Raw genomic sequence first — 27,808 nt, 5'->3', positions numbered from 1 at the left:
TGATGTACTAGAAAACATTTAATGCTCACAGTCTACTATTCTTGCAAACAAAGTTTTAAAAGGCGCCAAGAACTCCTAACGCCACCTTACCTGCTTGCACTTCTGGAACGTCTGGCTGTGCTATAACTTTTTGGTGGTGTTTTGGAACGTTTCTTTTCTTTATCTTCTTTCTTTTTTTCTCTAATAGATGAACACAATTTATGAATGCATAAGAAGAGTCAGCTAATATAAATTAATATAGCACTACAAAAAGCACAATGAAATCTAATCTCATTCCTGAAAAATGAATGGTATTCTTATAGAAACAGTATGGGAATAATAGCTCAAGTGGCATATTTGTAGGAAATAAATTTTAAAAAAATCCCATTTTCCTGGTATTACACATAAAACTCTCCAACAAAGCAAAACAGACTGTATGATGAGAAAATAATAAAGGATGATGGCCAATTTCTTGGTATATACTCTGGCAAGAAACACCAATAGTTTTAATAACTGCTTCTAGGCTCTTCAAACCTCTTCTCTCAGCTGAGTACCAGTTTCCCAACCCACCATGGCTCTATGTCCTCTACTATCAAGCCAAACCCCACAATGTGCCACTGGATTTAATCGTCAACATTACCGATATTCTAAAGCACATACTCTATGTTGTTAGTTAATTTCACCATGGACCAAGCCAACCTTCTACTTTTGTTTCCTGCTACATATTCTGGGCTATTCAGTGCTATCAAAATAATTCCCATCATAATGGACTGTTGCTACAACCATACCTCAACTTCTCCAAGACTCTGGGCAAAAGGTAACCAATGTCTTTGTTGAATGAGAAGTCCTTTAACCCCATAAACGTACACATACCCATCCTCAACTATTCTATAATTTTAGACATTAAAGTATCTCTCCCCCCCCCCCCCCCCCCCCCCCCCCCCCCCACTAAGCTAATTGCCCTATGCTACAGTTTCTATTTCACTCCTTTCCTTCTCTGGTCACCCTGCTTCCTTGAGTTACCTCCTCTTTTCATTCAAGTCTTTACCATCTAATTTCCAATTACTCTAACAGTCCCTTAAGGAGACCCAGTCATGTTTCCACAAGCTGATCCTTTATCAGAAATCTTTTCAAAGTACAAATCTGAAAATAATAGCTCCTGATTCCATTAACTTTTCCATCTGGAAACACTGCCTCCTGGATCAGGTATGTCTAAGTGTGAATAACACAGCCTTCCGTGTGTCACCTGTCTCCTTACACTTTTCCGACCTCATTTCCTAGTTCCCCTACACCAAAATACTTGTTTTCCTAAGAATGTATGCTAACTTTGTAAACTACGTTCTACACCTGAAACCATGTTCTTAAATCCAGTCAAATCTTTCAGATTTTTTTTTAATCTGAGAGAGAGAGAGAGAGAGAGAGAGAGAGAGAGAGAGAGAGAGAGAGAAAGAGAGCATAAGAACGTGGGAAATAGGCAGAAGGAGTGAGAGAATCCTAACCAAGCTCTACATTCAGTGTAGACCGTGACATAGGACTCGATCCCACAACCCTGGGATCATGATCTGAGCCTAAATCAAGAGTTAGATGCCCAACTGACTGAGCCACCCAGGTGCCCGTCAAATCTATCAGAATTCAATACTCAGTCACTTCTCAAGTCTCTTCTAACACAACTAACAATGATACTTCCTTGGTAATCACATTAATCTCTCCTATATAAGAAAAGTTCCTTGAGGAAAAGAATGCCCAATTCCTCTTTGTATAATAAAGGTTTCATTACACAAGTTTGTTTGATTGACTGCATTAAGATGACTCACTCTGTAAAATATAGTAACAAAGCCTCCTTTCCCAGTTGAGTTATATGCTCACCAAAAATAAATTCTTCTGGATACCAGTTGTCTTTATTATCGTAATTACATAATTATACAAATGGATAACAGTCTAAAATAAATAAAAGGTCTGCTTCTAAAAATTTAGGCAAATATTATAGAAAGTGGTAAGAAAAGTTGCTAAAAAAACATTGTGAAACTATGTGACAACTAAAATTTGAGAAGAAAAAATTTAGTCACTTTTAAAATGTGATAGTTCTCTTGTCACCTTAAAGGTGGCTGAAATGAAAAAACAAAACCAATGATTTGGTAGATGTTACTCAGGACTACATATTAACTTAAAAGGGTCTGGCCCTAAATGAAAAAGACTACTGAATGGATGCTTGTTTAAGTCCAAATAAAATGTTAAGGTAGGATGTTTAATGAATCCTTCAACTTTAGCCTTCTGCTGGTTCCAAATCTTGGGATGAGACACTCTAAGTATGGTTCAGCAGTTCTTAAAAAATATTTATAAGGTGCTGACAATGAGATTTGTAAAGATGAATTAAGGCATGGCTGTCTACCATGAACTCTTTAGCAGACCAAAGGAATGGCTGGTAGCACCATATGCTTAGCAGGGTTGAGTGAAAAGAAGGAAATGAAAGAAGGCAGTGGGATAGCTAAGAAATTTTATTACAAAGAAATTATTATCTAGGTTTTCAGCTATAAGGAGAAGCCTCAAGTTTGCAAAAGGGCACAAGAAAACAAATGTCAGTCTCCTCAAACTTTAAAGAGTCTCTTCTCGAGTCTAGCCCTATCCCCTTTCACCACCTCTTTTGTCATTAAGTAGCACTGTATTTAAGTCTTGGAAACTAAAATTTGTCTTCCCACTCAATGTCATTGGTCTACTGTACCTGGTTTTTGATGTGCTCCTTGACCTTCTACCTCTCTCTCTGGAATGAGATCTTCTCCGTCTTGGACTTTTGGATCGTCGCCTACTTCTTGACTTAGAATGTGATCTCCTTCTTGATCTGCTTCTTGATCGCCTAATAATGCAAAAAGAAAGCCAATACACATATATAAATGTAGAAAGACTAGCTCTGTGACTGTTTCATTTAGCATCAAATGATTCAGACATATGGGTTAACCATCAATAAGTATGGGTAATCTTCTGTCAGTTGCTGATACTATTCATTTAGTCCATAAATAAAACATCTTTGATACACTAGAAATTAATACTTTTTTTTTAACACCTGGAATTTCTCACCTTACCTGTCAAAATAGTCCTCCTATGCCCTACAAGTCTGAGCCTAAAAACAGTGCTAGACAATGAAGGAAAATAGAAAGTTATGATTCATTTGCATCATCTTCCACAACTACACAGAATTTTATCATGTATCTTACGTGAATCCTCACTACTGCAGGTTAAATCTATGTATCTATTACCAAATACTTACATATTCTTACCATGTGCCTTACAAATACTCGTTCTCACAATAAGCCTGTTGAGTAGGTACCATTCTTATTTGCATTTTTTAAATGTAATCCACTTAACGTGTTCTTGCCATCTATGATTTCTAATTGTTCTCTGAGATATTATTTCACTTGATTTACAACTTAAGAGATATCCGAGCAATGCAGATTTATATAAAAATATGCAACTCAGCACAAACTGTCTCTTTGACTCTCATTTCCCGTCAACATGATCATTATCTCTAAGTGATCACCCCTTTCCAGTCCTGTAACAGAAGTATTTCTCTCTGTGTCCTCTCCTCCTTTACCTCCAATCCTATATACTTTCTCTTCCAGAACTTAAGCACAATTAACTTTTTGATGTTGTCAATGATCCTCCTTCTTATATTTTATCCTCTTTTACAAATAATTAAAAATAAATTGTATCATTTGCTTAAGACTTTTTTTTTTTTAAGTAGGCTTCATGCCCAGCACGGAGCCCAATGTGAAGCTTGAACTCACAACCCTGAGATCAAGACCTGAGCTGAGATCCAGAGTTGGATCCTTATCGACTGAAGCACCCAGGCGCCCCAAGACTTTTGTCATTTAACTTATAGGGACCATTCAACTTGTTTCTAGGGAAAATTTCTAGTATAGTCTAAACTTTTTGCATTCACTTCTTCAAGTTGTCCAGAGGATAGACACTTTAGAAATGAAAAAGATTTTTGTGTTCAAATCTCAATTATAAGGCAGCACATCTAAAACATTCTGAGCCCATTGTTTGAACATGGAAAAACAACAGCACCTATATTACAAGTACTCGTCATTTAAAATGAAATTAAAAAGTTCAGCTCTGCGGTGGGGCAGGTTGCCTGGTATGTCCAACTCTTGATTTTGGCTCAGGTCATGATCCCAAGGCCGTGGGACTGAGCCCCGTGTTGGGCTCTGTGCTGGCATGGAGCTTGCTTGAGATTCTCTCTCTCCCCCCTCCCCTACTCACATGCTCTCTCTCTTAAAAAAAAAAAAAAAAAAAAAAAAAAAGGAATTCATGGGCACTTGAGTGGTTCAGTCAGTTAAGCTTGTAACTTAGGCTCAGTTCATGATCTCACAGCTTGTGAGTTCAAGCCCCGCGTCAGGATCTCTGCCTAACAGCTCAGAGCCTAGAGCCTGCTTCGGATTCTGTGTCTCTCTCTGCCCCTTTCCTGCTTGTGCTCTCTTAAAGATAAGAATTTTAAAAAATATAAAAAATAAAATTCAGCTCAGTGCCTTAGTGTAGGTGTATGTAAGAAATACTGACTGCCTTCTTTCCTCTTACTAATGTGCTAAGATGGCTTCTTTTGTCTCATTATGTCAAACTGGTGTTTCAAAACCTATCACTAGTGTCTTACCAAATTCAATAAATTTTTGGAATTAAAAATTGTGATAAAAAAAAAAAATCACTTTTTTTTTTTTTTACTGTATTTGGAAACTACTATGAACAATCCTTCTCAATACATGTCTATAGCCTAGGAAATGTTCATGTAATACTTACGTACCTTTCTGTAAGCTTAATAAAAATGGAGACTATATACATGTCTACCTTATTCAACACTCTACTCTTAACAACTACTATGTTGCCTAACTTCAGTAAAGGGAAATAATAGTATATTTTGGGTGATATGGAATACAAAATATCAGAATAATCACTTTCTTCTTGAAGGTTAAAAAAAAATTCTGGAAAATAAAAATTGATGTTACTAGAATTAAGCACTACTCACCTTTTGAGGACTCTGGCTTTAAGAAAACTTAAAGCCAGAAAACTTAATGGTCGATAACCATTTAGCTAAACTGAGTTATTAACTCCTTTTTCCTGCCTTTAATGTATACAGAAAAATTACAGATGTAGAAAAAATCATAAGCACATTCTTAGCTTCTTTTTAAACAAAAGTGATTAATAATACAAAATATCTTAAAAAATTCTAATAAGCAGGGGTACCACACCCATAAATTTACTAAGGTCCTAAAACAGCTATTTTTTTTTAAGAGTGATGTGCTGTAGAGCCACTTTAACACACTAGCTTATATGAGCTCTTAAAAAAGAAATCAGAAAAATATACATAGCAGCATATTAGAAGTTTGTTAAAAGTAACTGGTCATTTTACAGATCAACATGCTTAAGATACTACAACCCATAATAATTCTGTTATGAGGTGTTGTTTATTACAAGTGTCCAAAAACACTCTGTTCAAGGAAATACATGTTTCATTGTAAATATTTCCCACTGGTCATATTAAAATAATTCAAATTAAAATCTGAGAACGCTACTATGTAGTTTGGTATATACAGAAGAAAAAAAACTTAGGTTCTCCTTTTTACTGTAAACTAACCTAGAATAGCATGGTCCTGGAAGATGAGGATTATAAGTAGGACCAATATTTCATGCCAGAGTAAAATTTTAGCTGATCCTGAACAAACAAAAACGAGTTCCTCAGGTGCAGGTGAAGATGTAGTAAAGATCATTAGGCAGAAAGGAACATTATGAGCAAAAACATGGAGGTACACAGAAAATGTGGCTCCTTGAATACTAGTGACATAGTATTGAGTACTAAATATTAAATCTAGTCCCTGAAGCAATGTTCTGTCCAATGAACGCAAAAATCACTTCTCGTACTTATTAAAAGGCCAATGGCTGTTATCAAAGAAACTGTCATGACTGAGTTGTGAGCGTAACTAACTGCTTTTCCCCTGAACTATCACCTTTACCTGGAAGAATATGTCTGACAAACTATGTTTGTTCAGACTAGGTACTGGCAGACATTCTCTTGAAAAAAATGAACAAAGGCTATCATTTCACGAAAAACAAACTTGTCGCTGATGACAACATCTGAACTTTCAAGAGAAAATTAAATTTTGGAACACTTGAACCCACTACAGTGAACATGACAGATTCTTAAAAGGGTTTTCAGACGAGATGTATGGTGGTATTACCAAAAGAATAGAAAATCATTTGCAAATATTCATGCATTAGATGGGTAATCAATCTGTAGGTTGAGTGATGACCTTCCAACTTATGAGTGTTAAGAGTCTAGTGAAAAAATCAGAACTAGAATTCAGGCCAAAAGTTTCAAGTCTAGTGTTTTTTCCATAGTTCTAACTCTATTCAGTGCTCCAATCCCAGTACCTTCCTCCCATCGCTGGATTTTTTGGAGTTTTAAAGTACCGATCATCTATTTAGCCCATACCTTTTCTTCATGTACACATATGTGAACTCACACACTGTACTAAAGCGAAGTTACTAAAACACACTTTAACCAAGAGCTAAGTAAGTTAAAAGGTAGTAAATGAAGAAGGATGTGAGGTATAGAAATTATCTTTGTCTGTGGTACAGTGAACTACCATAAACAATCTAACCTGTGCCTAGAAGATGAGGGAGTCCTCCTCCTTCTAGAACGCGATCTTGATCTTGAGTGCCTTCGTTTTTCTTCTTTCTTATCTACATTTTAAAAAAAGGAATCTGTATTTAGAAATCATCAAATAGGAATATTATTCCCGTTCGTGAGTTATTCTAAGAATTTATTAATTTTCAGATTTCATATATCATCCTTAAATGTTATGTGATCATTTTATCCAGGCTTTTGGTAGATACAAATTAGGCTTCTGATTTTCGGCTAGCCAAAAGTTCCTTTCACTATTTCATTTTCACCAGACTTGGAGAAGGCTGTGAATGTAATGTCCATAAGCAATTGATGAAAAGGCAATTGATGAAAAGGATTAAACCTTCTTATTCTTTATAGAGAATCCTCTATATGAGGATCCTTTCTCATCCTCTAAATGAGGAGTCCCTTTTTCCATTCCTAGGTTTACTTTCCCAAATATAGCCATAATTCACCCAGACTGAAATTATTTTCACGTGTTATATATTAACAACACCTCCCAACCAGCACTTAACTACAAGATACATATTTTTAATAGATTTATAATAGAAATAGAAACATTTTTAGTTCTTAGTCCATTAAGATATTCCTTCTTTCTTTACCACTTAGGCCTAAGCTCCTCTGCTAAACAAATTCCTATACAGTTATGTTAGTGGTTGATAAACAGGTTCAATATTTGGCCTTTGATTCCAAAAAGTCATGAATCGTCCACTGTTCTCACTACACTCCAAGATAGAACTGGGTTTTAGTAAGCAAGCTGTCTTAATCTGTTTGATCCCTCCTCTTTGCCACCAATTTTCAACTGTGTAAGTGTAGGAGACAGATCTAGAATGATTTGACTCCCATTTCCTCGATTTTAAATAGTACACATAAGCAATTCCTTTAACTTGGGACTTAAGAGAAATAAAGCTATTGCATTCTTCATACATGGTTTGTATGAAAGTGAGATTGAAGACTTCTTTCACACTTAGACCATTTCATTAATAGAATTCAATTTACTGCAAATGTCAATATTAATAACAAAATTCTTGGGGGGGATTCATAAGTAAACTATTTTTAGTAATTCTAGTTACTAATTTTCAATAACACAGAAAGTTACAGCATGGTATTCTAGCTTTGTAGTCATAGATCCAGTTATGTCTACAGCTTGCCTTGTGGCCTTGGATTAATTAACAGTCTGTTGATTAAATAACTGACATAAAGCACTTGGTATTAATTTACCCAACATTATACTTATAACTATTTTCCTAATCCCGTACACATGTAAAACCTTCCATTAAGAAGAGTGAAAAATGAATAAATCGCTACTTAACGGGGGGGAAAAAAATCGTTACTTAAAGGGGGGACCAAACATCCAGTCTATATAGATAGACAATACGATAACCATTCATTTCATCTCAAAAAGACAATCTGCAAAGAATAAGGTACTATTTTTAGGTATTTGCTTTTCTTTAAACAAATGTCACAATAGAAGCATCTTTAGTAGGTTCTTTTGGTCAAATTAAAGACTAAAATCAACTGGGCTATCCCAACACAGGCAAACATAAATCTAGGCACTATTATTTCAGAATGCATCATTCTTTGAGGGATGGGGTATGGTGCCTGTCCGGCAGGATGTAGGATTGTAGGATGTTTAGTAACAATCTGACCCTCTACCCACCAGCATGACAATTAGGTATCCCCAGGTATTCTCAAATATGTCAAGGTGACACGTCCCTTTCCCCTTGCCTAGGATCACTCCACTACATGATCTTTCATCAGAATTTGAAAAATTAAAAAAAAAAAAAAAAATGACTATAGTATTACTCAATAAATTTCCAAGCTTATGCAAGAATCATTTTCACAAACAATCATATATTTTCAACACAAATGCCTACAATACTTTACCTGGTTCTATAGCAGCAGATATTAGGGACTGTGCTTCTCGTACTCTCTTCATGGCTTCCTCTATTTCTTTACTAGAGGTATCTGATTTCAGACTTGGTGAAACAAGACCAGCAGCTACATGATTCAACCTGAAACAGAACCAAGAAATGAGATCTGAAGGATTTTAAAATGCATAACAGTATTTCAAATAAATGTACAAATGTTTTATATATCATCATTCTAGGAAAATACTACTTGAAAAAGAGGAGAGAATTTCATAATAATTTTGGTAAAACCACGTACAATATAGTATCCTTTTCAATACTGACAATGGCATCTGCATTTTAAAGATTCAGAGACCTCTGGAATAAGAAAAAAATACCTGCTTAATTTTGCTGAACACCCATTAACTTTCCATAGCACATGTTGAGAAATGCTAGTACATGGGAATACGCAGATGCTGTAGATTTTTGATTGTAGATTAAGATTTCGATTTTTCATGATTTAAAAACTTTCTACAGCAGCAAAATTTTGCTGGGGAAGAGCATTACTTGTAAGGTTGAGGATAGACAGAAAATGAGGCAGAGGCCAATGGCACACCAAAGTTACTCATGGAATTGCTGACCGGAAAGATGGACCTCAAGGATTTACACACACGTGAGAAAAAAAAAAATTAGAAACAAATGTAGGACAGTAGTAATTATTTGTGGAGAGAGGGAAATGTAAACAAGAATGGGTACACAAGAAATTTCAACAGTACTGGTTATAAGCTGGGTGGTAGGTACATGCTAAGATTTTATCTAATAAGTTTTAAGAAAAAAGGCAACTACCCTAGTCAAATGATTCTGTTCTCCCTCACTCCATGCTCTCCCACTTGCTGATAGTGAAAATGCACTAAGTAGGAAAAGCATTAAGTTCAATTTAACATGAGAAATTATCTATTAAAATACCTCAGGACTTTGCCACATATCAACTAGAGAATGTACACTTATAGCACAAAGATAACTTGCAAAGCACCTAAGAAAAGATGTTGGCATTATGTGACATTCACTACTCTTCTGCTCTGGGATACTGTTTCCTTCACTGCTGTCTCCCTATCTACTATTCATGCCCCAGGCTCAGCCTCTCTGATCTTAATATGAAGTTCTCCTTGTAATAAGTCCCCACAGCACCTGTGTACTTCCTCTTGTTGGATGCACATACTCTTACTATATTTAAATGTCTCCCTTTCTGACTACAGTATAAATGCTATGAAGTTACAGACTTACAGCAGGTACTCAGTATACATCTTTCAAAATAATTAACTAAAGGTAACATGTAGCTCTTTTCTGGTCATCCTGGCAGAAAGTATTTACAATTGTTCAGAAAGACTCAAATTATATGAACACAAAACCCTTTACAGATGGGCTTACTTCTGAATTTTTCTCCTTGTTTCTAGAAAACAGAATTATGTATTGTACAACTTGAGATAACTTTCTAACTATCAAAAAGTAACTTCTCCAGACATTCACATACTATATACATTATCACCACTGGAAATACAGACAAAAATCCTTACTTGGGATCAACAGTACTCATAAGCTTCAGCAACTGATCTGCAGCAAGAGACTGCAAAAACAAAAATACAACAGTGAGAATACATAAAATAAGTCATTGCTTTTTTTTTTTTTCCCAGCATGTTGAATGTCTTAGGATGCTCTGGCCAACCTCCAAAAAGTAACATTATTTTAGGCACAATCAATGGTAACCAACAGAAATATAATGTCAGTGAAACATGTCACATTAAGTTGAGCTGCTTTACCAAGGTAAATATGAATATCATAATGCTGAACAGTCTAGGTTTTATAAAACATTACTTCCTGCTTATTTTAAGACTTTCTGAGGAGGTAACATTTCAAAGAAAAATGTAAAACAGAACTCCAAGTGCTTAGGCAGTGTAATGCAAGATTTCCACAATGTAAGGACTTTAGAAAAAAGTTTAGCCAAATTAAAGTGAGAGAAAACAAACTTTCCAAAGGACTAAATAACAAGAACATGAATTATGAATCTATGTTCCCATCCTTTCATGACTATTTACTCTGACTCTGTAACATAATGATGTACTGGCTTCTTGTGAAACTACTCTGAACTATATAAAACGAGAAATTGTCTAATGGTTAAGCGGCTATTAGTGCAGTAACCTTTTAAACCTTTCATTCACAAGTTTATATAAAAGACAGTAATACTACACTACAGCAATCAGTTTTTTCCTGTTCTGGAAACGCAAACATAACAGTTAGTGGAACAAATTCTTTAATTATAAAAATGAGCTCAAAATTGAAGGCTTTTAAGTTGTACCTGCGAGTTCAAGTTTGCTCCAGGAAGCCCAAGTGCAGCAAGGGCAGGATCAAGAGTAGGAGCTCCCAAAGCAGCCAGTGGAACAGCGCCAATCTGTAAAATTTCAAATTTTATTTAAAATTTAATTTTTGTATCTTATGCGAAGGGTCAACTTTTCCCCCCTCTTTTAAAGGACAATGTAGTAACTAATTTAAGTCTGTAGCTATGTGGGCTCTGTTGCAACTACTCAGCTATGCCACTGTAGCTTCAAAACAAAGATAATACTAAACAAATGGGCATGGTTGTGTTCCAATAAAAATTAACAAAAATGGGGGTCTTGCCCAAAGGCTGTAGTTTGCCTACCCCCGCAATATACAGTAGCCTCAATTTTCACTTATTACGGCACATTTATCCCTATGGCCAGAAGTTAGAAGAGTATTTTAAAAAATGTAATATATTCTTGTGCTAACAATTCTAAATATTTACTGCTTCTCAGCTCCAAATCCACTGTCCTTGCCCTGTTTTGTGATAATGGAAGTAGCACCCTTATAAATATTTCTCTCTTGACATCTGGCATGATGGATGTTAAGCTTTACCTGTAGGGGGACCTAGAAAGACACTGTGGAAGGGGTTTCTCTTCCTAGTTCCTATGTCCCCTTTCTGATTGTTACTGCAGGGGGATGCCCCGTGGTTGGTTTTCATCTTTTTAGTGAGTTTTGGTGCCATCTTCTTGGGCACCTTCTTGTAAGTTCTGTGGGCACCCCAGAGAATTTCTGTGTTATGCATCCTTTCTGAAGGAGGTGTGAAACTTAGCCTTGAGAGAAGAAGAATACCCTCATCTAATGTGTTTGCGTTCTTTCTTCCTCAGCTCTAGAAGTGAGTAACAGTTGCTTCTTAAACCTGTGGTTACTGTATTCATTGGGGTTGCACTAAGTAATCTCCTGTTACTAGTAACTCTTTAAACTTCTCCTATTCAAATTACTATGTGCTTTTCTCTCTTGCCTGACATGATTCTAATCAATAATAGATGCAAACCACGCAAAGTCCTGTAGCTCTACAGGCAGTATGACTTTCTTTGTAAGAACTGTGCAAAAAGCTCTCCTAGCTTCTAGTAATATTTAATAAATAAAAGGTACCAAACTGTCTGTACTTTAACTGTTTATAGAGAACAGTTAAAATATAGCTACTATTACTATAAAAATATCTGCCTTAGTAATTACCTAATTTTATATATTGATGGTATCTACCTACAAGTTACCCAGATCCTCATTTTGTAAGTAAAAAATTAGGAGCTAAGTGACGACGTCATACTCAAAAAGATGGGAATTCCTAATGTCATCCTTTTCTGGTACCATACCAGTCACTTAATAGTCAACTGAACTCTTTAGACAGGTAAAATAACAGAAAAAATGCTATTATTTATAAAATTCTAGTTGAAGCTCGCTGTTCACTATTACCTGTGAAACCACTCACTGACCAGTTATAATCTCTGAATAAGAACACATGCAATTTGAAGTGCTTTCAGTCCTAAAATGAGATACTTCTTACAGTATCCAATCACGATGAGAAACATTACCTACCAAAAATTTTCTCCAACTTTATTTCATCTTCCCCATGTTAAAAATCTCCATCAAGAATTCATCTTTATTTCAAGCCATGTACTTAATTCAAACCCCATAAGAGTAAAAGATCAAAAGGGCACTGAGAAAGAAAAAAATAGTCTGAATTTCACCTTTCCTTCTGGGTCCAAATGAACATACTATTTTTAATAGCATGTTCAACAGAAGTCTTATGCCTCATGAGGTTCCCCCCCCACCCCCAATTGTTCCTTATGAGTTATTCTGAGAGTGGCAAAACCAAATATAACAGATTTGTGATTTTCAGAATGTTCTTAAAATGTAAATTTTCAAGATGTTCTCCCTAGTATCTACGATTACATTATAGGCTTTACAATACTGTACACTGATCGTAACAGCACTTAAAAAGCTCAAATACGATTAGGTTTATCCACAATTCTGTGTTCCTTTCTATCCTTTAAGAATTCAATGAAACTAGTACCTGGGTAAGTGGGTTAGGGGTAGGCAGGAGTCCACCACCAGGCAGAAGACCTGCCACTGCATTAGCTGGTGCCAACAGAGACAAAGCCTTAGTCTCATCAGGAATAACTCCTGCAGAGAAACATCCTTGCATTAGAACACACTCTTTTGCAAGACAGAAAACACACAAAAACACCCAGAAAATGTCTCCCTGATACACCACCTGAGTTTGTTGAAAAGTACTTATGTTCGCTAAAATATAAAGCTTGACTTCTATGATTATTTATCATTAATTTTATGTCAGAATGAAACTTCAATGTGTGAAAATTTGTTTCCTTTTTCTCTACAAATGGTTAAGTTTCTAGAGTAAAAAAAAAATAGCACAATACACACTACTTTTTTGTTAACACTGCCAAGATTTCATCACCTGTACTCGATTTTTAAGTCATGAACCAAACGTAAGCAAGCACAGTCGGTTCTCCAGGGGTGTGCTCTCAACTTTCAAAAGCTGTTTTATGAACAACGACTCGTGTCGGCTGCTTCACTATAAAGCACACAGAAAAATCAAGATACACAAGACAAAAAAAGTTTGATTTAGGGGTTAATAATATGGTACAGTTACTATGATTTTCTTTTACACCTACCATACAAATTTTGTAAAAATTAAGAGAAGAAAAGTATGTAAAGGAAATATTCTGTTGGAATCAAGCGTAGGGCTTTTGCTGACTCATGAAAATGAATATGAATGTTTCTGAAGGTCTCTGAATACACACAGGATGTGTGTGAAAGTGAGTAAGAAAGAGAGAGAATAGGTAAAACAACATGGCACATTCCTTACCTGTATAGTAAAATGCTTTATGTTCCAACATGTGCCATGCTAACCATACCAAAAATGCTGCTACATGAGTGTCAGTTCAAAAGCTAACTTAGCCAAACTCCTAAAGCCAAAAACAACATGTATGTCTGTTTTTAAAGCCTAATCTGTGTATTCAGATAAAATCTAAGGGTCCTAAGACAAATATTTATGTAGACAATTTAAATTCTATCCAACAGCAAAAGCCCTATACAGATGGATTAATCTGTTAATGTGCCCAAGCCCCCAAAATGAGAGTTCAATAATACAATTAAACTACATATTTGCAAATACCAGTAGTATTTCTGTAATACATATTAAGAAACTGCATCTCATCATAAAACATACAATATGTACAGGGCACTTAAGAGAAACTGGATAAGCTGCAGAAGAAAACTGTTGGGTGGTATTTTCAGCAGGGCCTGGTATATAGTTCAGGCTGAACCAGGGAAAAGAACTGTAAAACACAACAACAAAAAAGAAAAACCACTGTTAAATAAAGGTAATGGTTCCTTCCACCTATACTGAGAAGTGCCGATAATATAAACAAATGTATACTACACAGCACTGTTATCTTGCTTGTGTCAGAGCTGTCATCAATTTAGATACCAAGAGTTATGGAGGGGTGGGGGGAGAAGATCATTTAGATATAGGGCATTAATGCATCAATATTAACAAACCTACAAAGATTATGGGATAATTTTGCATGCAAAATTATGTCTCAAGAGGATAATATTAAGTATCAACATCTTACTCAAATTAGTGCATTTGCAACATATTTCTGGCAAACTAACATCCTCTTGAATATATTGTGAGACACCTGATAGAAGATCTGCATCCATTAAAAAAAAAGTCATGCATCTGATCCTCTGATTTAAAAAAGACTATTTAAAAATAAAACTACAATTTAAAAATAGCAATGAGGCCCCTCACCAGTTAATTTTCATGCGTCAAGAGTATTTTTTTTACTGCTGCTTTGATAGAACCATGAAATACTGCATGAATGTGTAGAAATGAAAGAAAAAGAAACAGACAAAAGAAACAAACATTAACCAAGGAACCTAAATAACCCCCAAATCCATTACTATTAAGAGTTCCTTCCATATCCAGCTATCTCAGTTTTTACCAATTAAGACTATTCCTTACCGTAGACTTTGTGTCTATTGTTTTTAAAACACTGACCAAGAGCCAACACCAAAGTGTAAGAGCTAAAACTAGGGTGAATGGTGACAAAGGGATTGAGTACATCAGTTATTTAACGGTGGCAACATTAATACAGCATATCATACCAAGAATTAAATACACCAAAAACAGATACTGGAACTAAATACTTCTGTAATTCTATATACACTCCTAAACATTTCATTTTCATAACAGATACTAGAAAGTTTACTATGGCCTAACAATATTTAAGAAAGCCAGTTATATGATATACTGTATTATGTTCAGGACTTGGGAACTATGATACTTAGACAATAAGAATTCTTTAAATTTAAAGCCTAACTATAGTTTTGCACATTACTCACATGATTTGAACCTTGTTTCAAAAACTGCATTTTACTTATCCTAAATCTGAATTCTGGAAATTTTCTCTTGGTGTTAAGTCTTACCCTACAACAGGCACACCGATATAAGAGAAATTGCTTAATCAAAACACACTAAACTCAAACGTTTATCAGCACATATATAATTTAAAACCTTAAAATAGGGTTCACACACTTTAATATCATGGAGATAGATGTACTATTATTATATAACATGCCTTAATCCATCTAAGAATGCAATTTAATTTCTTCAGAAAACCACAAAGGCAATTCTTCTAAATTTTAAGGACTAGACAGTTCACAACTTTTACAAGGTATGGTGTAAATGTTCACACTGGTATTCAAGATCTAAGATAGCATCTAAAGTTAACAATATCAAGATTCTGCTTCCACTGACCAGTTCATTAAGGGGAAAGCATTTAAATTCTGGTCAGTATATATGTTAAATTATTAGCCTAAAATCCAGTAATTTTATCATAGTTCAGTGATTTCTTTGATCAAAATTTATAGTAACAAAAAGCAAATAAAGTAGCAGTACATTGGGAACAAACTAATTATAAAAGGTCTCAGAAAATTTTACAAAATGGAATTAAAATAGTGCTGTCTTGTCACAGTGGCTTTTTTAGATCCAAAAACCCTGCTCATTATTTTTCTGTCAAATTACGTTAACAGCCTAAAATGTAAAAAGAGAGAAAATGTAGTTAACAAATGGTTACACCAGGAAAACACTTGGGGGACTTGAGTGCTTGCTGGCCTTTAGTTAATGTCTAGAATCCCCTGTAGCTGCAGAGGACCCACTGTTTTTCAGTCATCTGGAAGAGTTTTGCATTTGCCTTCTCCACTACAAAAATCACACACACAAATAACAGAGAGAAGAATTTATTATTTAGAGATATCTAGAAAATATAGCAAGAATGAACAAGAAAATCTGGCATAAAAACAATTCACCCAGTGCCCAGCTGGCACCTAAGCTATAGGAAATCTTGAACTTTCATAAAAACCAAAATCATTGCAACCCTTGGTATACTGGAATTCAATGTGGGATTTTTTTTTTAAGTTATCTGTGAGAAGAAGTACTACATAAATAATACTAACCTAGTCATATTCAAAACAGAAATAACATCATGCATTTATTTGAAGGTTTCTACATAAATGTGCATGGAGTGAACCATTCACCTTCAGGACTTTTTCATAAAACTCAACATTAACTAAGTAGATATATCTTAAGGAATTACAATAGGGATATGGTTTTAATGAACTTAAAATGTTTTAAAAGAATGCAAAAAGTTAAATATCTTATAAAAACAGGCCTGATTTCTAATTTTTAGAATTAAAAAAATCTGCAAGTAAAAATATAGACTGCAGTATAACAAGGGTTTCAAAATGTTAAAAGCTTAAATTTCTAACATGCTACTAACGCTCACTCTACGACTATACTGAGGTAGATGGTCATCATAGGATGCCCTCATAGGTAGTTAAACAAAGCACAAACCTTCTGCATATGGTACGACTATCAAAGCTCTGTCAACGAATACAGTGTTTGTCAGATGCTGTGCCACAACTGCTGAATCCGGATCATGGAACTTAACAAAGCAGACACGGGAAGAGACTGGCAAAGGTGAATCACTAAAAAATAAGCAAATAACATAAAAAAAGAGAAAAAGGATATAAGCTAAAACACAAATGTATGACTCACAAACATTCCAAAAGTAAAACAGGCAGATAAAAATACATACCACCGTATGTATTACTTTATTTAATCACTTCAAAAGAAAATGACGTTTCAAATAAGGTACCGCCCACTGAGCTCCTAGCAAATTGCGTGTAGAGAAAAACAATCACTATTTAAATTTACAGTGTGTCAAGTTAAAAAACAGTTTGTAACTATAATCTCAAGAGTCTGAGCAGACCACAAAACTGTCAACATTCTTTTCCATTAATACCATACCACCCGCTTTTTAATTACAGGTAAAAATAATTACTTTTGGTTTAGAAAAATTTTCATTACTGGTAACTTTTCAGAGTAAAAAACACAAAAAATTTCCACTTCAGGGATAAACGAATATTGCAAGAAGGTACATCTTTTAGACAATCAAGCAGTTTCTTGACCTGACTACTAAATGCTGTCTTCTTTCACCTACAGCATGTTAAAACTCCTAGCCATTATAAATAATTAAGGCTGCCTTACTCAGACCACCTTCAGAAAAACACACAAAAAATGTGTACACTTCTACAGTACTCCAACCCCAAGTATTACACAAATATTCAAAAATTCCCTCAGTTAATTGTTTTTATAGGTGTAACAAGTGAAGTGCAACTTATGGCAGGGTAACAAAGATTAGAGGAGGATTTTTCTCTTAACCCCACACCAAAAGTTATTTGAGAACCAATGCCCTAAAGCAGTAGTAATCACCAGTGGGGTAAAACACAACAAAACAAAACAACCCAGGTTCCCCACTCTACACAAATTAAATCAAGATCTTTGAAGTACTGAATGCCTCCTCCTTCTTCAATTCTCCGTGACGATTTTAACATGCACCCAGAGTAAAGCACGACTGCTTTATTATAACAGCCAATTGCATTTTAAGACTCAATAATGAAAAGGTAAATCCTAAAATATATTGGAATGCTACTAGAATGGGGCTTGCTGCTAACTTTTCTAGTAAATTAGATTTTCGTGTGTACATAAAAATGTAATTACATCAGGTTTGGCTACACTAGGTATTTCAGATAAGCATTTGTTGTGGCAAGGATTTTCCTCATAATTTAAGCACTAACATGAAGATATAATAGCTCAAGAACTCAAACCCATTAGAACTTTTAATGTTTCCTGAAAGGCACTGCCCATATGCTAAGCACATACCCAAATTTAGGTTCAAAGCACAGCTGATAAGGTACATCCAAAGGGAATTTAAGCTATCTTATTACAGAAGCTTAATGCCTAATGTTTTTGAAAGGATACAGTGTTTTTAACGTGGACACGGTGTTTTATCTTTTTAATGTGAAGCACTACTGGTCTATAATTTAACAATGCTGCACCCATAGTAGTGGAAAGAATGTCCTTTCAACAATTTTAGAAATAGCATCACTTTTAGAAAGTGTATCACTTTGTATTTCTTACATATCCACCTTTTTAGCACAAAATTAAAAAGTTCTTTAAATTATGCTATCATTTCATTCTTAACACCTACCACGATGGCTTGGGAAGTAGACACTTAAATTGCTGGAAAAGTGATCTCTACTATTTCTCTGACACTGTCATCTGACTAAAGGAGAAAATGACTATGTAATAAGCTGTTAAAAGACATCAACCCAGTGAACAGTTCTTTTTATAAGAAAATTAGGAAATACTGCCTACGTGTTCACAGTGTATTTCCATTAATTCAGCAATTAAAATGCTTAGTATTTTTTCTATCCATTCATGTCATTGCAATATTACAGCTATTGCTTGCAGCTATTATTTAGCTATATCAAACCTGTAAGTGGTGGGAAGCTAAAAACATGAATAATTAAATACTATGGAAAAGAGAGTCGTAAGTCACAGTAAGACAACACACAAGGGCAAATAATTCATCTCCCCCCACTTCAAAAGATCTTTTTTAAAACCATTACTATTTGGCCCCATGGGTACACTTTTCTATGTTCACTTAGAATTTATTAATAAAAGACACATACTAATAAGATAGCATGTTAGTTTCAGACTGATGCCTGAAATTAATTTTTTTAAATTCTTTTTATGTTTGAGACAAAAAGAGAGAGAGCATGAGTGTTGCACGAGCAGGGGAGGGGCAGAGAGCCAGACACAGAATCTGAAGTGGGCTCCCGGGTCTGAGCTGCCAGCAGAGCCCGACGCAGAGCTCGAACTCACAAGATGACGTGAGCCAACGCTTTAACTGACTGAGCCACCTAGGCGCCCCTGAAATTAATTTTCATACCTTAGAATTTTGTGCAAGTACCACTTCCAAAAATATAATCGTGTAAGAATTAATATAGATGAAGCAGGGCTGTTGAAAAGAACTGAGAAGCAAGATAGGAAAAATTGAGCCCTGTATGATGCTTTTGCCTTTAGGTACAGAGTGATAGTATTTTTCCACTGTTTTTTAAAGTGTCCTCTAAGGGTTGTTTCCAAATCTTTTGGGATGCACAAAGAAAATTCAGATTTCTGTTTTTCATCAAGCCTAATGAATCTGAGAATCCCTTTTGTAGGAGGGCTTTGATTCATAAGATCCACTGTTAATATACATGCCAACTAAAGTATGATAACTAGTTTAGGCCACCGATAACACTTTTTCAACTCCCACTTTAGTACTGTTAACCAAACCATTTCTGGGTGGAAAATTTTGAGCATACAATCATAAACAAAGGCATCTCTTAGGCTCCCAAAACAACAGGTCAGTGACAATGTTAACATTCACCTGAAAATATGACTCTCTTGCCCTAATATGCCCTCTCCTTGTGTCCTTATTCAGTTATAAAGAAATACAGTAAAATGTTGCATTCAATTAAAAAAAAAAGTTTTTAAAGATAACGTTACCAAACTATTCTGTTGCTTATACTTATTACCCCTGATATACTTATTTTTGGTGCTCACTTCCACAGCACATATACTAAAATTGGAATGATAGAAGATTAGCATAGCCCCTGTGCAGTAACACTCAAATTCATGACATGTACCATACTTTTAATTTTTTCTAATATATTTTTTGTTACAAGGTTTGTAAACTTTTCCTCAGAAATTTAATGTATTACAATTTTTTTTTGCTGTGAAAGAAAACTAATTTTATTTTTGTTTTCCAGTTGGAATAAGCAAATGAGTTCCATGAATTAACTTTCAGCGACTTGAAATATCAAATATATACTACGTCAGAGTCTGCTATAGTTATGGAGCTGGGTCTACTTGGCTATGCCTTCACTTGAAAATAAAGTCTTTTGGTAACTATAGAAAAATAATCTATTTTTGGTTATTTAAGTTACTGATGTCAACCTTCAACTTAATGTGTAACTTTGACACATGCTTCCCTGGGATCATTAACCCAATGAACTCTCTGGTTATATTCTCCATTCTGAAATACACTAAAACCACACATTTAAAGAATACCTACTAACTGTAAAAGAATGATTCCACTCATAAGTTGCTTGGCTAAATAATGGAAATCCTTATTAAGCAAAGCAGTGAAGGACAATCACAACACTGGGGTTGAAATGCTAGTTCTGACACTGGTAGAGTAGTTTGGGAGTGCAAAACAAACTAAGTGAATTTCAGTTCACTCTTCGTAAAACAGGCTCAGATAAAATAGGAAAGCATCTAGCATATACTAGACATTCAGACAATGTTGAGTTTCCAATATGCAATTTAGGAACAAACAGAATCAAATTAACTATTTTCCTTTAAAAGAGAGTGAGGGAACACCAACAGAAGCTTCTCAAATAGCTGTATGGCTGTCATACCAAAGAAAGGGTTAGAATATTATTTTTTTATGAAACATTATTATCACTGGGTAAAATTATAGGCCGGTGATTTTCTTAAAAGAACCAAGAGGCGGACTCAATAATGAAACAAAGGGAGAAACCTTCTTGAGGAGACTGTCACTGAAATGTCTGGCATAATCCCAGGTCCTAGAATCTCCCTAGCCCCTGCCAATAGGCATTTATAAATCAGCATGTCAGCAGTGGTGGGTTAGGGCTGTCATGCTCCCCAGGTGATGCTGGTGACACAAGAGGCCACATATTCTAAAAGAGGGAGGAAGCTAAACCTAACCTGTCAGTTGGTAATTAGGGCTTTAGAGAAAAACAAAGCAGTTAAGTTGAACAGAGAAAGCAGGAAGCAGCAGTGTTTTATTTCTATCCAGGGTGATCAGGGAAAGTTTCTCTGATTAGGTGACATTTGAGTAACAAAAGGAAATAAGCATGTCATAGGTATACCTCTAGGTGAAAAGAGTTCAAGGTGAATATAAATGCCTTTTGAGGAAAATAGAAAATACATATACCTCCTTAAAAAAGTGGCAAATGTGTTTACAATAGACTTTATATATTCTCAACCATTCAATATTATTCTCTAAGTAAAAAAGTAGAGTTTTTGAATATTTTGGAATGATGAACCTTTCTAGAGTTCTATGTCAGACTCCATACCACATTATCCCTGGCAAGCTACCGCCGAAAACTGTAGTAAGCTTACAGAAACTGTCCATAAAGTATTTCCAAATTATGCAGGTCAGATTAGCAACTGAGACTTACATTAACAACATTAAATCAACATAAGTAGGAATCTACATCCATACTATTCAAATCACGAAGGCAACTAGGGTAATATTAGCATCTACTATATTGTAACCTTACAGTTTCAGATGAGAAAATTGTATGTAGAAATATATATGAAGGGATCAAAGAGCAAAAATGTGTCAATATTTATCTGCTCTCTTCCCCAAAACAGGGAAAAGAGTTCTTAATGCACAGCACTCCAGATCATGTTATCTGATGCACATCAGTTATTCTGTTTCTGATGGAACTACTCCTTTGATAATAAAGCAAAAAAGTCAGACTCTGGTCCATCATGATTCTAAGATGTTGATCATTCATTAGGTAAAAGAGGAACCAGTAAACAGCCAATACCTCTGTCATCTGTTTATAAACGCATCATAAGAACAGCATTTTCAAAACTAACAAAACATTGTAAAGTTAGCAACTGTAACGATATTCTTAATAACTTGTCAGACTGGAAAGAATTATTTCATAATCAATCCAGTATGTCAAATACTTCAAGAAATAACATGATTACAAAAATCGTATCTGTCATTCTCATTTTCTGCCTTTTTAGTGTTTATTAATTTCACTAACTTGATAAATGGTATGTCGTGGGAAAATGGAATAAAATATTTTTGTATGCTCACATTATGAAAGCTATTTGCCCTCCATTATCAAAGGCAGTCAAGTTTCCATTCAAAATAACAAAATGTTCCCCGAATTCTACACTTCGTGAAAATCAAGCATCTCTCTGCATGAATATTTCCCGAAAATTAAACACACCAATCTGAAAACACTAAGAAATCATTTGAAAATATTTTAAGAAGTGATGAAATATGCGAAATACTTAATACTGCAGTATAATCAACCTGTTATTTTAGAGTAAAAATGTACTTAATGATTTATTACAGCCACAACAGTGGATTCCTTGAGGACTCCAATTTCCTGTTTAGTACTTAAGTGACATCATAAAACTCTCAATGTACAGCGGGTACCCTGCGTTCATTAGACAGTAATATTTGAATTTTCACTCTTCACAAAGAGCACATCATTTTATTTCAAATGTTGGTTCTAGTATTTATCACGTAGCTTACTTCATAGCTTTATTTTTTCTTTGCAATTAACCCACTCATTTAATATTTTCGCAATGAGACAACAGAATAAAAACAAAAAGCCATCAATTGAAATTCAAAAATGTAACATTCTATTAAATTCCTCTCAAGAACAATTGTGAAACATAAAGGTGTACGTTTTTTAAACAAAAGAAAACCTTACGTTTCGGCCATAACCCATTTTTGTCATTAAAAAAATTAAGTATTAAGGCTCACTGAATTGTCAAAGAATATTAACTCAAATATATTCACTGCGCCAGAATCAGTTAACGGCAATGCATAACAGTTAAGTGAACTGACAACAAACTTCATTATCAAATTAACATAGGAATGAATAATTTTGTTACTTTTCAAAGAACTCAAACATCTGACTTAAAAAAAACACAAACTATATACAAAATTCATAAAATTTAGTTTGCCTTCCTCTCTCTCAATGCTCAAAGAACGACCACGTTGGCACAATTTAAGAAAAAACCCCAAATCCTGAGATTTTAAAAGGCTGTGCCTCTTTAATCCCCAAAACACTGTCTTCGCTTCTTTGCGTTAAGCCTAATACGCAGTTTCTTTCCCAAGTACATCAACAGCCTGCCTCAACTAAAGCAACCTGGTCCAAGGGAGCGTCGACAAGGGCCTAGGAAATGGTGTAGTTAGGCCCCGAACGGGGAGGAGTTAGTAAAAACGGTGATGGTGGACGATACTCACTCTGGCGGGAAGAGGCGCAGTTCGTCGATCTTGCCTAGGAAACCGAAGAGGGTCCGCATCTGCTCAGAGCTAGCGCTCGGGGAGACATTAGTCACCTGGATTACCTCGGTGCCGCCGCCTCCGCCGCCACCGCCGCCGCCACCGGGCCCGCCGCTGGGGCCCGGGCCCGCAGTACTGGGGACGACGGTAGTGTTGCTCATGGCGCTGCTCGCGTTCTCGCTCCTGCTTTAACACATCAAACACACAACAAACAGTGAGAGGGAGGGGGAAGAGGAACCGGTTCGCCGGAGAGGAGACAGACGTGTGTCCGCTGTTACAGCCGCCGCTGCCACCGCCGCCGTTCCTCCACCCCGCCGCTTGTCGGGGGTGGGGGGGGCGAGAGCGCGCGAGTTCGAGACCACGAGAAAACAAACGGCCGCCCCCACCTCGCTTTCCAACCACCTCACTCGCGGGCCCGAGCTCCCCACAATGCCTTGCGGCGCAAGGGCGCGTCACCGTCGACCCCGCCTCGCGCAGGCCCAGCAAGCCTCGTCCGCAGCCAGAAAAATGCGAGGCACCGCGGTCTAATGGAGGTCGTCGTCCCTCTTCGCTACCCCCACCTTTTTTTTTTTTTCCTTTTTAAGAAGCGGAAGGCATTAACTTTAAAAAATAACCATTCACTCCTCTGCAAAAAACTGCACACCTTAGCAACTATTCTTATTAGAAATGACCACGGTATTTATTTCTTCACACAGAAGAGCTACAGATCTGTCCAGTTACTACGGAAATTTCCTCGCTAGTTACCAAATTTTCCTCCCCATCACTATACAGTTATAAACCTTTACATACATTTTGGAAACATTAACTTTTTAACCAATTTGCGTTGCCACTAAAACCTTGAAAAGAGATTTCAGTGTTTTACTTTAGCGCTTAACACACACATTTTATTTCACAAGTTGACTTTTTAAAAGCACACTTTATAGTACCTAAATATATTCAAGTATATGATCTGAAATTTCTACAGAAAAACTTGATTTACATACATATTATCTTGCTTAAAATAATTTTGAAGCTTTGACGATGAAAAATGTCTAATTTTTCAACCTCATCTTAACTACTCACCCATTTTATCCAAACACGTGCAGTTCCCCAAACCTGACAAAATCTTTCATTTCACTGTGCCTTTATACAAATTATTAATGCCTTCCCTCATTTTATCTGCCATCCTCTGTGGGGCCTTCCTTCCCTCACACAACTTCTGCAAGCTGACTTAGGGCTTCCTCTTCTCTGCTCGACAACAGAGGATACATATACTGTATTTGTTATGTTGACATGTATCTCCTCCCAAAGCCGTTGAGTTTTCTGAGTCAGTTTAAGACTCAGGGAAATGTCTGTCACATAGTGAATGTCCAATAAATGTATTAAACACATGAATAAATATGCCTTAATGACAGAGCCATTTACTCTAAGACGATTGTTAAATATTTTACTTGTCCCTAAATATTTTCGGAGGCTAACCTGAGGTAGCCTCAGGTTTACCTCAGGTAAAACCTGAGGTCTTACAGGATATTTTTGTTCGTTAATACATCTATGCAATAAAGAAGTCAAGAGTGTGATTTGTGAGAGATTAGAACACAAAGTTATTGAGATTTGGATGTAGAGGCAATTAGCTAGGTTTATGCACTAAGTCCCTTCTACTAGTTCTTATAAAAACAAGGGGTAGGTTGGTTGCATGTAAGCCTCGGTAAAATTACAAATTACAACTAATGGCATGTCACTCATTGGTGTGTACTTGCGAATATAAAAAATGTCTGATAATTTATTTTCTCACTTTGAAGCTAACACATGTAACTGCCAATTACACACTCAATTTGTTAAAGTTAATTTGTATCAGGACAAAACTGAGGCTGCCCTAGTGGCCTGGCCCAAGTCATAAATCTAAACCTAAGTCAGCCTGCACCTACGGGAAACACCTACCTCAAGAAACCTAACTTACACCAATCACAGTCTAACTCAGCTTTTAGTGAACTTATCTTATCTAGAAAACAGGGCCTGCTAGCTTTATAAGAAAATCCCTCAACCTCCTGGCCAATCATGTCCTATTTCTGTGCCGCTTCTCCTAATCTTCTCTAGAACATGCTCTAGTCCAAAATCTTTTGGGAAGGGTGTTTAACAGTTTGTGAGGCACCGTAATCCCCCAATCTATGGATTGTCTTCCCTGGAATAAAGGACATCAAACTCATTACCAAATTGTTTTTGCTTTGTTTTGTCATATGAAAAGTTCAACACTTACTAGAAGTACCTATCATGTGCCAATCCTGCTACATTGTTCTATGATAAAAGGACAACACAAAGGCAGGGTTCATACCTGCCTTTTTTTTTTTCTTTAATGTTAGCATCTTTTTATTCTTTACTGGTGGATACACAGAAATCTTTTATGTTACTCTACATATATCTGACATATTTCATAATTAAAATTATACATTCAAACCAAAGAGAGTTTTGTGGTAAGATAAAATCTTTTAAACCATCAGAAGCCAGTTTATGTATAATGACTCACTAAATATGCCAATAGATGGTGTTTCCAAATGGAGAAACAATGTGGCAAAAAAGAATCTTATTATAATAAAGAGGATTTTTCAGTATTTTCAAGCCATCTGATAGGTAGAAAAAACACTAGATCTAGAGCCAGAAGAGTGGTCAGAATACCACCCTGTCATTTATAAAGTGTGATTTGAAGAAATTTCACTTCACTTCTAAGAATCTACTTCAATCAGGACCTGAATCATAATCATGAAAATCTTTGTAGGTCTAACAAGTAGATTAAATAATTAACTACCTTGAGTTATTGTTATATGATGCCCATAGAAATAACTAAAAGCAAATAAACATATCAAAGTAAATAACAAGTATATCTATTTTTATATCTATTTTTTATGTTTATTTATTTTTGAGAGAGACACAGAATCTGAAGCAGGCTCCGAGCTGACAGCATAGAATTCGACATGGGGCTTGAACTCACAAACAGCAAGATCCTGACCTGAGCTGAAGTCAGACAGTTAACTGACTGAGCCACCCAGGTGCCCTGAATCTATAGTAGTTTTAAATCACTTCAGATTTGTTTAGGCTCCTGATTAAACATAACTATAATATAGAATCTGAAGATGGGTATAATGGTCATCTTAATTTACTTTAACCTCCATATGATAAATGTTGTTAAAAACTTACAAATTCCTTCAAGTATTATGCACCTGTTATGTTCCAGGATTTTCCTAGACACTAGGAATACAGTAGAGAAAAGATAGTCAATGTCCCTGATCTCATATAACTTTAGTCTGACAAACTTTCAATGAATAAACACAAAGATGTATGTGAATAATATGCCATGATGAAAATAAACCAGGATAAAAGATAGGGGAGAAAGTGTTATAGAGCTGAGACTTTAATAAAAGAAGGAAGCAAGCCTTTTGAATTTCTGGGGGAAGAGCAATCCAAACATGAGAAATAGCAAATTAAAAAGATTCCAAGGGCAAGAATAAGTTTGAAGCTTTCAAGAAAAGTTGGAAGATCATTGTTTATATTTCAGAGAGACTTATAAGGAGATCCTGTCAGTATCATGTGGAAAGTGAAGTGAAAGAAATATGTAAAGGGAAGGGTCACAGCTGATCTTTGGGAGTAGATTGGGAAGGCTTCCAGCTATATCTGAATGAGAAATATTACCAGTGTAACCAAGATTTAATGCTATTTCTAATCCAAAGCAAAAAGTAATCTGTCATTTTGGCCTATATACCAGTCATATTATGGCTTATATAGTCATATAATTGTTTTTGGCCTATATATGCATGTTATAGTGCATGATTTCTTTTTTTTTTCAACATTTATTTATTTTTGGGACAGAGAGAGACACAGCATGAACGGGGGAGGGGCAGAGAGAGAGGGAGACACAGAATCGGAAACAGGCTCCAGGCTCTGAGCCATCAGCCCAGAGCCCGACGCGGGGCTCGAACTCACAGACCGCGAGATCGTGACCTGGCTGAAGATGGACGTTTAACCGACTGCGCCACCCAGGCGCCCCTATAGTGCATGATTTCTAAAAGGCTTTTGGAATATAGAAAATAACTTATAGGTTCCCCATAATGAAGTCCTATTACTTACAGGTGGGGAACAGCCATTATCACACTGCTAAGATATTGGCAGGAATATGCTGATATTCTGTAAAAGAATATTAGAAAGTAATACTTTACACAAATCTTCAGAAATAATACCAAGCTTCTTAGTCATAATGAACAAGCTTTAGTACTTTCCAATTTAAAGCTTCTACAAAGATCTCGTGTTTAAAAGAATGAAACTAGATCTCTATCTTACACCACTCACAAAAATTAACTCAAATGGATTAAAAACCTGAAACTATACAACTTCTAGGCAAAAAAAAAAAAAAGGCAAAAAACAAAACAAAACAAAACAACCCCCCCCCCCCAACACACACACCCAACAACAACAGGGAAAAAGCT

The 27,808-nt window shown here is 35.7% G+C and overlaps 1 protein-coding gene and 1 pseudogene across 11 annotated transcripts in view; one reads left to right on the top strand and one right to left on the bottom strand.

The window, feature by feature from the left end:
* Positions 1–27,808, bottom strand: part of SRSF11 (serine and arginine rich splicing factor 11) — a 44,769-nt gene that overhangs the window by 4,431 nt on the left and 12,530 nt on the right. For 3 of the 11 annotated variants that reach the window (XM_043575246.1, XM_043575251.1, XM_043575254.1), the window contains exons 2-10: positions 23,319–23,540; positions 16,757–16,890; positions 12,890–12,999; positions 10,853–10,945; positions 10,074–10,123; positions 8,537–8,664; positions 6,627–6,708; positions 2,699–2,830; positions 91–180 (exon numbers count right to left, since the gene is read on the bottom strand). In XM_043575246.1, coding sequence (XP_043431181.1) covers positions 91–180; positions 2,699–2,830; positions 6,627–6,708; positions 8,537–8,664; positions 10,074–10,123; positions 10,853–10,945; positions 12,890–12,999; positions 16,757–16,890; positions 23,319–23,518 — 1,019 coding nt within the window. In that variant the 5' untranslated portion in view covers positions 23,519–23,540. The other 8 variants (XM_043575248.1, XM_043575252.1, XM_043575255.1 and 5 more) reach the window with 6 other exon arrangements.
* On the top strand, positions 19,848–19,947 carry LOC122482288 (annotated as a pseudogene).

This window comes from Prionailurus bengalensis, chromosome C1 (assembly GCF_016509475.1).
Source record: "Prionailurus bengalensis isolate Pbe53 chromosome C1, Fcat_Pben_1.1_paternal_pri, whole genome shotgun sequence".
NCBI lineage: Eukaryota > Metazoa > Chordata > Mammalia > Carnivora > Felidae > Prionailurus > Prionailurus bengalensis.
This window is presented reverse-complemented; position numbering and strand designations above follow the sequence as displayed.